General features: G+C 48.4%; 1 protein-coding gene and 1 non-coding gene across 2 annotated transcripts; both read left to right on the plus strand.

Annotated features, from left to right (window-relative positions):
• Positions 1-1,559: 1,559 nt before the first annotated feature.
• On the plus strand, positions 1,560-1,666 carry LOC141109121 (U6 spliceosomal RNA). Its single transcript, XR_012236137.1, has one exon. It is a non-coding gene; the product is annotated as a U6 spliceosomal RNA (small nuclear RNA).
• Positions 1,667-10,920: 9,254 nt separating this feature from the next.
• Positions 10,921-11,745, plus strand: LOC141108989 (paraneoplastic antigen Ma1 homolog). Its single transcript, XM_073600946.1, has one exon. The coding sequence runs from the start codon at positions 10,921-10,923 to the stop codon at positions 11,743-11,745; it is 825 nt and encodes a 274-aa protein (XP_073457047.1).
• Positions 11,746-12,112: the final 367 nt, after the last annotated feature.

The raw sequence follows: 12,112 nt of genomic DNA on the forward strand, positions 1-12,112 counted from the left end.
TGTGACTGGGGGGGTGTGCATGTGACTGGGGGTGTGTGTGCATGTGGCTAGGGAGATGTGCATGCGATGGGGGGTGCGTATGTGACTGGGGGGTACATGCGGTTGGGGGTGTGTGCATGTGACTGGGTGTGTGTGTGTGCATGTAACGGGGGTGTGTGCATGTGACTGGGGGGGGTGAGCATGCAACAGGGGGTGCAAATGTGACTGGGGGGTGTGTGCATGTGATTAGGGGGTGCGAATGTGACTGGGGAGGTACATGCGACTGGGGGAGTGTGCATGTGACTGGGGTTTACAGTCAGATCTGCTCAGTCCTCTGCCAGTGTCCCAGTGTGCCTGCCTGTGATTGACAACCCGGGTCCCCCTGACCTGACTCCACCCAACTCTCATCCCCAGCCACCCAGGGCTCCACTGCGGTGGTCGGGAGGTCCCAGCTCAGTCCAGTGCTGATCCTCAGCTATGGTGGGCAAGGCACTCTTCATTCTGCGCTGGCACTGCTCATGATCGGCTTCTTTGCGGCTATCTCCCACCAGGAGCTCTTCCACTATGAGGAGTCCGAGGGGACCTACTGCTGCCCAACAGGGATGATGAGACCTCTGAGGTGGTGAAATTTCGCACAGCCCCTTCTCTTCTATGAGGCTGAGTTCAAGAAGCTCTATGTGAGTACAGCAGAGAGAGAGACAGAGCACTGACACCAGCACCGAGACAGACAGAGCACTGACACCAGCACTAACAGAGTGTACACTGACGCCAGCACTGAGAGAGAGAGGTTATTGACATCAGCGCTGAGATAGAGCACACTGCACTGAGATGGAGTGCCCCGACACCAGTACTGAGAGCACACTGACACCAGTACTGAGAGCATGCCAGCACTGACACCAGCTTTGAAATAGAGGACACTGACACCACCAGTACTTGTAATCAGGGTCGGCGCTACCACTAGGCAAACTAGGCGGCCGCCTAGGGTGTCGGGCCACTGGTTTTCCTACTCTCTTCTCTCTGCAGCAAGCAACTAAATCTCAGCATCAGCAGGCAGCCTCCGCTCCATTCGCACATAGTGTCAGAGGCGCAACAGTGGTGGAGGACTGTGTCTGTGTCCCGACTCCCGCAGCAAGCAAACATTCATTGATGGGCACTGGTAGGCTGCATTTGATGGGTGCTGGTGAGGCTGCATTTGATGGGCGCTGGTGAGGCTACATTTGATGGGCGCTGGTGAGGTTACATTTGATGGGGGCTGGTGAGCCTGCATTTGATGGGCGCTGGTGAGGCTGCATTTGATGGGCACTTTATTAAAAAGGTGGGATTTACATGGGCAGGGAAAAGGGGGCAGAGTCAGCTGGGGGGGCAAAATGAGGTTTCGCCTAGTGTGTCAAAAATCCTTGCACCACCCCTGCTCTTAATATATGCAATTCAATTTTATTGTTTGAATTATTTTTTTCCTTATGGACGTGAGTGGGGCCTCATGTCTAAGTTATACCTAAGGCCTCACAAAGCCTAGAGCCGCTTCTGATTAGAGGCATAAAGAAAAACGCCTAACAGCAGCATTAAAAAGTATACCAATTGTCCTCACTTCGGCAGGACATATACTAAAATTGGAACGATACAGAGAAGATTAACATGGCCCCTGCGCAAGGATGACACGCAAATTCGTGAAGCGTTCCATATTTTTTAAAAAAATTAAAAAGGGGGGGCGTGTCCAAGATGGCGACCGGAGCAGACGTGCAGTGAGAGAGCTCCGCTCGATCCTCGGCCTAAACTCCTGTTTCCCTGCAGAATCGCTGCTCTACACGGCCCTGACAGGCTGCATCAATAGCGGAGGAAGGTATGACAAAGGGGAAGGGTTCTCTCTCAGCCCGCAAGTCCCAAAAAGGTGCCCCGAGTACCGCTACACGGACCCCTCGTCCCGCCAACGGCTCCAATATGGCGACTAAGCCTGAGGACACGGAGCAGACCCCTCCAAAACAGGAGCAATCCAACTTTGAGGCCCTCATGCAGGCGATCACCAATTGCCAATCAACCCTTACAGGGAAAATTGAGCAGATGCAGCTTGATATTAGTCTGATACGGCGAGACATGGACACCTTCAGGTCCCGCCTCACTGAGGCCGAACGCCGCGTGGGGGATTCGGAGGACGTACTGCGAGACCATACAGTCTCACTCCGCATGCTGCAAACAAAAATTAAGACCCTAGAAACTCGCGCAGAAGACGCAGAAAATAGAAATAGGAGGAATAACCTCCGCGTGGTGGGCCTCTCGGAGGGGGCCGAGGGGGCTGATCCAACGACCTTCACCGAACACCTCCTACGTGACCTGCTACCTCAGGCGAATTTTTTTGTGGTGGAGAGGGCACATAGAATGCCTGCTGCCCGGGGGCCCCCGGGAGCTCCTCCGCGCACATTTATCCTGAAATTATTGAACTTCAGAGACTGAGACCTAGTCCTCCGTGAATCAAGGAAAGTTGAGCAGCTGAGATATGAGGGGGCTAAATTAATTATATTTCCGGACTTCTCGGTGGATACCCAAAAGCAAAGACGCTCCTTTGACCAAGTGAAACTTAACCTACGCAACAAGAAGATAAAATATAGCATGTTATTCCCGGCGAGGCTGCGAGTCCAGGACGGGGAGACGGTCCGATTTTTTACATCCCCTGAAGAGGCGTCGCATTGGCTGGAAACTATCCAGAGACACTGATGTTTCCCTGGATGCACAAGGTTTGATTGCATTACCCTGGTTATATGACTGCACTTGTTCCCAGAGCCCTGGTAGACACTGACACTGGATTTGTTTAAGCCACTGTCTCATTTGCCCCCATGGGGGATAGTTGGGAGGGCGATGGCCGTGTCCTCATGGTCCTTGTGATCGTGAAGGTGCAAGTGGACGTGTACCTCAAACAGGGACTCACAAATAACAGATGTGCAATCAGAGAAGTTGAGAAGCGGGACACCTCTAGTTTTTTTTGTTTTTTTGGAAGAACTCCTTCTTCTTATATCTTCTCCAGGTTTATACCGGTTCAAGTTATGTGCCCCCGGAGAGATGTGTTTATTTCTCCGGGTGATATCAGTTCTATATTCTGCAGGGAACGTTGATCCTTTACATTAGTGGGGGGACTTACTGTATGTACTGTAATACTCAGGTCTCTTCTTGTTCATCTCCCCAATTGGCAATTGCCATGACAGTTTTTGGGAAAGAAGCACACCGAAGTTTGGGGGGTGGTGCAGGGTGGGGTGGGGGGGGGGGTGGAACTGGAGCACAAGTTTTTGCACCGAGTTGGAACTTTTGCTATTTTTACGTTTTATTTTCTTTTTTTGTTGCTGCATATGTGTAAAATGTTGTGCTGATGTATACTGTATGGGGGTTCCGGGCTGTCTTGATCTCTCTCCAATAGATGGCATGAGTGGTCTACTTGCTAGTACTCAGGGATGGATGTATATGTTGGTTCTTTTTTTTTTTTTTTTCTCTGCTTATACTTAATATGACCCTGATAGGGGCCGATTGTCACCCTGACCCAATTTATATAGAGCATCGATGCCTCCCCTGACAGTGTTATCATGGAATGTTAGGGGGTTAAATTCTAAAATTAAGAGGTCTCTGGTTTTTAATTTCCTGAAAAAATATAACCCGCATATTTGTGTGTTTCAGGAGACTCATTTGGTGGGGAGCAGGACGCTGGCACTTCGGAAACTGTGGGTTGGTGCATATTATCATTCTACATATTCCTCGTACTCCCGGGGTGTCAGCGTCCTGGTCCATAAGTCAGTGGGGTTTACTCTATTGGATCTTCATTTAGATCCAGATGGGAGATTTGTGGCCATACATGCAATTTGTGACAGACTAGAATTACTGATAGTAGGCATATATATCCCTCCCCCAGCCACGATAGAGATCCTTAGAAAACTCACCCCAATTATAGCTCAGTATCCCTCGGCCGGAATACTCCTGACCGGTGATTTCAATATGACCCCAAATCCAGATCTGGACAGGCTTGGAGGGGGACCCTTTGGTATGACCCCCTTAGCACAGTGGGCAGAAAACTATGGATTCACTGATATATGGAGACTGAGGCATCCGGGGGAGAGACAATACACCTGTCACTCGGCCACGCATGCGTCCTTCTCTAGAATTGACCTGGTATACACGTCTGACTCTCTGCTTTCCCGAATACAAGAGGTGAAAATATTACCGCGAGGTATTGTCACCCTGACCCAATTTATATAGAGCATTGTCACCCTGACCCAATTTATATAGAGCATCGATGCCTCCCCTGACAGTGTTATCATGGAATGTTGGGGGGTTAAATTCTAAAATTAAGAGGTCTCTGGTTTTTAATTTCCTGAAAAAATATAACCCGCATATTTGTGTGTTTCAGGAGACTCATTTGGTGGGGAGCAGGACGCTGGCACTTCGGAAACTGTGGGTTGGTGCATATTATCATTCTACATATTCCTCGTACTCCCGGGGTGTCAGCGTCCTGGTCCATAAGTCAGTGGGGTTTACTCTATTGGATCTTCATTTAGATCCAGATGGGAGATTTGTGGCCATACATGCAATTTGTGACAGACTAGAATTACTGATAGTAGGCATATATATCCCTCCCCCAGCCACGATAGAGATCCTTAGAAAACTCACCCCAATTATAGCTCAGTATCCCTCGGCCGGAATACTCCTGACCGGTGATTTCAATATGACCCCAAATCCAGATCTGGACAGGCTTGGAGGGGGACCCTTTGGTATGACCCCCTTAGCACAGTGGGCAGAAAACTATGGATTCACTGATATATGGAGACTGAGGCATCCGGGGGAGAGACAATACACCTGTCACTCGGCCACGCATGCGTCCTTCTCTAGAATTGACCTGGTATACACGTCTGACTCTCTGCTTTCCCGAATACAAGAGGTGAAAATATTACCGCGAGGTATTGTCACCCTGACCCAATTTATATAGAGCATTGTCACCCTGACCCAATTTATATAGAGCATCGATGCCTCCCCTGACAGTGTTATCATGGAATGTTGGGGGGTTAAATTCTAAAATTAAGAGGTCTCTGGTTTTTAATTTCCTGAAAAAATATAACCCGCATATTTGTGTGTTTCAGGAGACTCATTTGGTGGGGAGCAGGACGCTGGCACTTCGGAAACTGTGGGTTGGTGCATATTATCATTCTACATATTCCTCGTACTCCCGGGGTGTCAGCGTCCTGGTCCATAAGTCAGTGGGGTTTACTCTATTGGATCTTCATTTAGATCCAGATGGGAGATTTGTGGCCATACATGCAATTTGTGACAGACTAGAATTACTGATAGTAGGCATATATATCCCTCCCCCAGCCACGATAGAGATCCTTAGAAAACTCACCCCAATTATAGCTCAGTATCCCTCGGCCGGAATACTCCTGACCGGTGATTTCAATATGACCCCTAATCCAGATCTGGACAGGCTTGGAGGGGGACCCTTTGGTATGACCCCCTTAGCACAGTGGGCAGAAAACTATGGATTCACTGATATATGGAGACTGAGGCATCCGGGGGAGAGACAATACACCTGTCACTCGGCCACGCATGCGTCCTTCTCTAGAATTGACCTGGTATACACGTCTGACTCTCTGCTTTCCCGAATACAAGAGGTGAAAATATTACCGCGAGGTATTTCGGATCACGCACCCCTCCTACTTATAATGCAAACGGACTCTCCTATGGGCACTGCTCTTTGGCAGCTCTCGGGGTTTTGGATTCCTTGGTGGAGGGCGAGTTGGGGGTCTATTGCGCGCTTAATGAGGGCACGGTCCCCCCCCCTACACTCTGGGATGCCTTTAAAGCATATACTAGGGGACAATACCAGACGGCAATTGGGAGGGTCAGGAAGGATACGAGGATGGCATTAGAGGAAGCAGAAAGAAAGGTTCTCCTTTTAGAAAACAACTATGTGCACACTAGAGACGTATTAATATATGATGCTATGCAATCTCTCCATAGAGAAATTTCTCTCCTGCGGATTGAGACCACTAAGAAACAGTTACTGGCTCAATCGCAGAGAATGTTTGAGCAGGGGGAAAAGACAGGTAGAATGCTAGCCTGGCTGGCCAAGGAGCGATCCTCCTCACTACACATTGCCCATATAGAGGATGACACGGGGGTGATCCACTCAGACCCCGCTGCTATAAATGGGCAATTTGCACAATATTATGAACAGCTATATACCTCTAAGGCCACCCTTACCAAGGAATCTATGTGCGCCTTTCTAGACCAGATTGACTTCCCACAATTATCTATGGAGGCTAGAACTACTCTAGATGCACCAATTACCCTTAAAGAGGTCCAGACAGCAGTAGCAACACTTCAGCCAGCAAAAACTCCAGGCCCTGACGGCCTACCGGCAGAATTTTATAAGACAAACAATGAGCTTCTCCTCCCTAAATTTCACAGTCTGCTCCTCACAATGCTAAAAGAAGGTTATCTCCCTCCCTCTATGTCAGAGGCTGTCATTGTAGTTATAGCTAAACCCAACAAAGACCCCACATCATGTGCTTCATATCGCCCTATATCACTTCTAAATGTAGATGCCAAAATAACTACCAAAATTCTTGCAAATAGGCTCAATTCGGTTATCCTTTCTATAATTAATGGCGATCAGACTGGCTTTATGCTGGGCAAAGGAACCGACATTCATTTACGAAGACTTTACACTAATATATCTCACGCTGGAAGGTCGCAATCCCCGGGTGTGATGACCTCTCTGGACGCCGAGAAGGCCTTCGACTCGGTGGAGTGGGGGTTCTTGTGGCAGGTGCATGAACGCTTTAACTTTGGTCCCCAGTTTTTCTCCTGGATTAAGCTCCTTTACAGCAACCCCACAGCAAGAGTCCGAACGAATGGACTGCTCTCTCCCCCATTTTCTTTGGGAAGAGGAACCAGACAGGGGTGCCCTCTGTCCCCGGGCTTATTTGCCCTGGCCATCGGACCTCTGGCTATTCTGCTCAGGGCATCCCCAAGGGCTGGGGGAATAAAGGTTGGACCGCTGACTGAGAGGCTTTCATTATATGCTGATGATGCATTGCTCTACCTTCCAGATGCATCGGCCTTGTTGTCCGCAGCTCTGAAAATTATCAATCACTATGGATCCTTCTCAGGCATCCGGATCAACTGGACTAAATCCATTATATTTTCTTTGTCCCCGACCGCACCTGCTATGGATCCCTCAAATCCACTAGTCTTGGTTTCTAGGTTCAAATATTTGGGGATTTAAATCCAGAGAGAGCCACATATGTATTTGATAGACAATGTATATCCAATCTTGCACCAACTTACTACCCGCTGTCAGGCCTGGAAATCCCTTCCCCTTTCATCGGTCGGTAGGATTAATCTTCTAAAGATGACGTTCCTCCCCAAATTCTTATACGTTTTAATACTCCTGTGCCCATCCCCAAACCCTTCTTTGATAAGTTAGATCAAGTCGTTAATACGTTTGTATGGGGGGTGCTGCTCCTAGAGTAGCCCGAACCACCCTCCAGCTCCCTCTATCACTGGGAGGTTTGGCGCTCCCATGTTTTAAGAAATATTTTTGGGCTGCAGTTGTAGTCACTGTCCGTTGGTGGTTCTCCCAACCGAAATCTAATCCCTCGCTTAATCTTGAAGCTGCAATATTGGGTTCATACTTGGCTCTGAGTAATCTGGTCTTTAGAGGGTCTAAGGCACATATGGACATGACAATTTTGATGCGAACGACGGTGGGGGTCTGGGAACAGATGTCGAAGAAGCTTACTGGTCCTGATACTATTTCCCCGTACACACCGCTATGGGGTAACCCCAAACTAAAACATCTCCAAACAGTCCCAGACCCGGCCCTGTGGGCGAGGTATGGAATTAAAATAATACAACAAATATGGTCCGGAGGCAGAATCATCCCCTATGACACTTTAAAAAATGATTTCCAACTCCCCCCAAAAATGTTCTTCCGTTATTTGCAACTGCGGCACGCAATACAGGCCCAATATCCAGGAGGTGTCACTTTGCAGTCACATGGGGTTGAGAGGCTTCTAATTTCAAAAAATGTAGATCGAATCTTATCCTCTCTATATACTCAGATACTGACTGATGAGCAGACTGGAGAAACGGGATTGTATGATAAATGGAAGGTGGATGTTCCAGACCTTGCTCCCGATGATTGGGAGGAGGGTTTGCAACAGTATATCCCCCTTATGATTTCAACAAGGGATAGATATATTCAGCTTAAATTTATTCACAGAACATACTACACGCCGCAGAGACTGTCTAGAATATACCTGACACAAACGGACAGATGTCCGAAATGCACTAGGGAACTGGGTACCTTTATTCATGTGGTCTGGTCGTGCCCGGTTATACAAAAGTTTTGGTCAGATGTGGTCGAGGTTATTAATTCAGTGGGCAATCTGAATGTACATAAGAACCCGATTGTTTTACTGCTCGGTGTGTGTGATAATCTTATACCTAGTGTGCACAAAAGATTGTTTGTTTTTTATACTTCTTTCTAGATCGCCCCAATATAGTTTAGGCACCTCTTAAACTATATTGGGGCGATGTATCTCCTTAGCAATTTCAGCTTTCAACCTACCCTTGTCCTGGGGGTTGTTCTTTCCTAACAGAAGATAGGTTTGGGCTCTGTTAGACTTATTGGGCGGTGTTAGTCCACGCAGATGGATGTGACCTATTTGGGTGGGTGGCACTTGAGGCATGGACACGTGGATACATATAGAGGGATTTAGGAGAGATGAGCCTTTGTCCATTCAGGCTCTGATGAAAAGGGGGCGCCCTTGAAATGCGTCAGCCATTTGGGATATTGTCTGATCCCTTCAACATCTGGTCCGGTTTGCCGGTGCTTAGAGCTCTTTTCCCTAATTATTCATTGGCAGAATGAACTCTGCCAATCAAGGGAAGACTGTAAGAGGAGAAAGGAACTGTGGGATATGAAGTCCCAGCACAGAGCAGCCTGACTGACTTTTAAGGTGAAAGGACTGCAAATTTCAGGCTGCACTGCAGAGAGTCAAGAATTGTGGGAGAGACTATAAAAGTACAGGGCGGACTAAGCCCAAGGCTCTTTGTTTTTCCAGGATCCCCTCATGTGGATACCATCCCGACGCTATGAGAGGGGGATTGTGGCCTACTACGTGGTGTACCATGTTCCAACCTGGATGAGAGGGGCCTGGCTCTGTTTGCTGTTCATCTGACATCCATCCAGCATCAGTCCAGTTGCCTGCCAACCTGTGCACTGAGCTTCACATTGGGAGATCGATACGGCGGATCCGCTGCACGAGTGTTGTTACAGGATCTACTGTCCGGGAGGCGTTAAATCGGCCTGGTCATTGGTGAGAGGGCGATAGCCCACCTTTGCAAATCCTTTTTCACGGTTTCACTGGGACACTTTGCACAGACATCTCTACCTTAGGAATACTTTGCTGAACCTACTTTGAACACTGTGCAGAGACACCTTTAGCGTTCCTCATTTCAAGAAACCTATCGCTACCATCAGATCTGCAACAGGGACATTACTGTCATTGCTGCTATAAGGGCCCTTATACCATTGCCTTTAAGTCAGACCTCTCATTAGAGTGAACAGTTAATAGTTTGGCCTGGGGTTCCCCTTTAGTATGTGTAATAACTACTAGGGGTGCAATGGATCAAAAAACTCACGGTTCGGATCATACCTCGGATCAGAGTCACGGATCGGATCATTTTTCGGATCAGCAAAAAAAAAAAAAAGACAAGACAAATAAATATAACCCCCACTGTAATATCCACAATCTCCCCCATTGTAATATCCACAATCTCCGTCCCCACTGTAATATCCACATCATCTCCCCCACTGTAATATCCAGGCCATCTCCCCCTCTGTAATATCCACGTCATCTCCCCCACTGTAATGGACATCTCCCCCACTGTAATATCCACATCTCCCCCACTGTAATATTCACATCTCCCCCACTGCAATATCCACATCTCCCCACATCTCCCCCACTGTAATATCCACATCTCTCCCCACTGTAATATCCACATATCCCCCACTGTAATATCCACATCTCCCCACATCTCCCCCACTGTAATATCCACATCTCCCCACATCTCCCCCACTAATAGCCACATCTCCCCCACTAATATCCACATCTCCCCACATCTCCCCCACTAATATCCACGTCTCCCCACATCTCCCCCCACTGTAATATCCACATCTCCCCCCACTGTAATATCCACATCTCCCCACATCTCCCCTACGATTGTCTGCTTGCTTGCATTTGAGGCGGGTGATGATGACGTCAGCGCGCCGCTCACCTAGGCCGCCGCCGGGTGTACCAAGAAGGCCGCTGCTCCGGAGCTAGGCCTAAGGCGAGGCAGTGGAGCGCTCCGCAGATTGCGTGTGTGCCGATCTGAACAGCTGGACCCGTTCGGATCACGGATCGGTGACGATCCGTTGCACCCCTAATAACTACAAATACTTAATAGTTTTGAAGAAGGTATTTACGGATTATCTCTCACTGACTGTATTGATGCTGTCTATATGCATATTTGTTTGAGTACTATAAAAATAATTTCAATCAAATCCTGGTTGTTTGTCCGGGATCTGGCTGACCAATACCATTTTGAGTTCTTGTTGCCTGAGTAAATTGAAAAAAAAACATTAATACTTGAACTGTGTCAGTGTGTCATTACTGTGGAATTTTATTAATCACATTGCCAGGTGTGCCAGAGGGGCAGAGGCCATTCCTGGGGGTGAGAGGCAGAGTAACAGACTGAACAAATTTAAGCAGCTCCTTCGGGGGTATCACTACACGTGGTTGTTTGTATCCAGGATTTTCCGCTACTCTGCAATCAACTCCCCTACACGCACCAGGGTGGACATATTTTGGGGCAGGATACCGGAAGCTGAGGATCTTCTCGGGAAAGCAGCCCTTGCCCATGGGAGAGGAAGAGTATGAAGTCTGGATAGAACAGGCCATGCAGGCCCTAGAAGAGTGGAACTTGTCAGAGGCCCAAAAGAAGCAATGCATCAGTGAGAGTTTGCAAGGAGCCGTTGCTGAGGCTATCAGGAACTTGAGATTTACTAACACGACCTGTACAGTTTATAATTACCTGGCCATGTTACAGGAGGAGTTTTGGTGGACAGAGAAAGCAGCTGACCTGATCTATCAATTTGAACATGCCCTTCAACACCAAGGTGAACGCCTGTCTGAATACATCAGATGGCTGAACAAGATCCTATACCAGATTGTGTTAAAAAAAGGAATGATGACTTCAGCCATAGACCAGGCCAGAATACAGCAAATCTTAAAGGGGGTCCTGCGCTCTGCACTTCAGCTGAAGACCTCTGTGAGTGTTATATCCCTAAAATACCCTGAACTCATCAAAGTAGTGAGAGAAGAAGAGGCCATGTTCGATGACAAGCGAGTAGCTGTTCGTCCAGCCTCTTTACCTCTGGCTGAAGTCGGGTCTGTGGGGGCAGTAGAGCACAACTCTGAAATAGCCACCCTGAAGTCTCAGATGGCACAGGTAATGGAGATGATGACCTTGTTGGCGGCAAAAATTACCAAGACAACCAATGAGAGTGTCACAGAGACAAGTGTGCCTCCGACTCCATCTACTGCCTCTGGTAAGAGGCCGAGAAATAATAAAGTATGCTTCAACTGTGGAGAAGTGGGACATTATCGACGGGTGTGTCCAAGCCCAGTGAAGCCTGAAGTACAGCGCCAGAAGCCGGCGGGAAACTTCAGAGGGCCCCTGTGAAGGATCCAACCGGGTGTCCATTTACAGTAGCTAGCTCCAAAGCCAAAGACGCGAAGAGACAGCAGCAGGAGTTCAAATCCTTTCAGAGGGCCCCCATTGTTGCCTCTGAACGACCTAGTGTCCCGTCCCTTTTAACACGGACTGCCCGGCGTCGGAGAGTTAATACACACCAGACTCCCAGAACTCAGCAAAGACCTAAATTGGATCAAAATCTCCGCAAGAGAGGAGTGCGGATACAAGCCACTAAACAGGTCAAGGCCACCACTTTCTCTAAGCTCCCTGACAAGCTGGTGGGCCCTTCTCCTGTTGTCCCCACCGAAGTAGAGGGAGTCTACACCAAGGCCCTTCTGGATACTGGAGCTCAAGT

The sequence above is a fragment of the Aquarana catesbeiana genome, linkage group LG09 (assembly GCF_042186555.1).
Source record: "Aquarana catesbeiana isolate 2022-GZ linkage group LG09, ASM4218655v1, whole genome shotgun sequence".
NCBI lineage: Eukaryota > Metazoa > Chordata > Amphibia > Anura > Ranidae > Aquarana > Aquarana catesbeiana.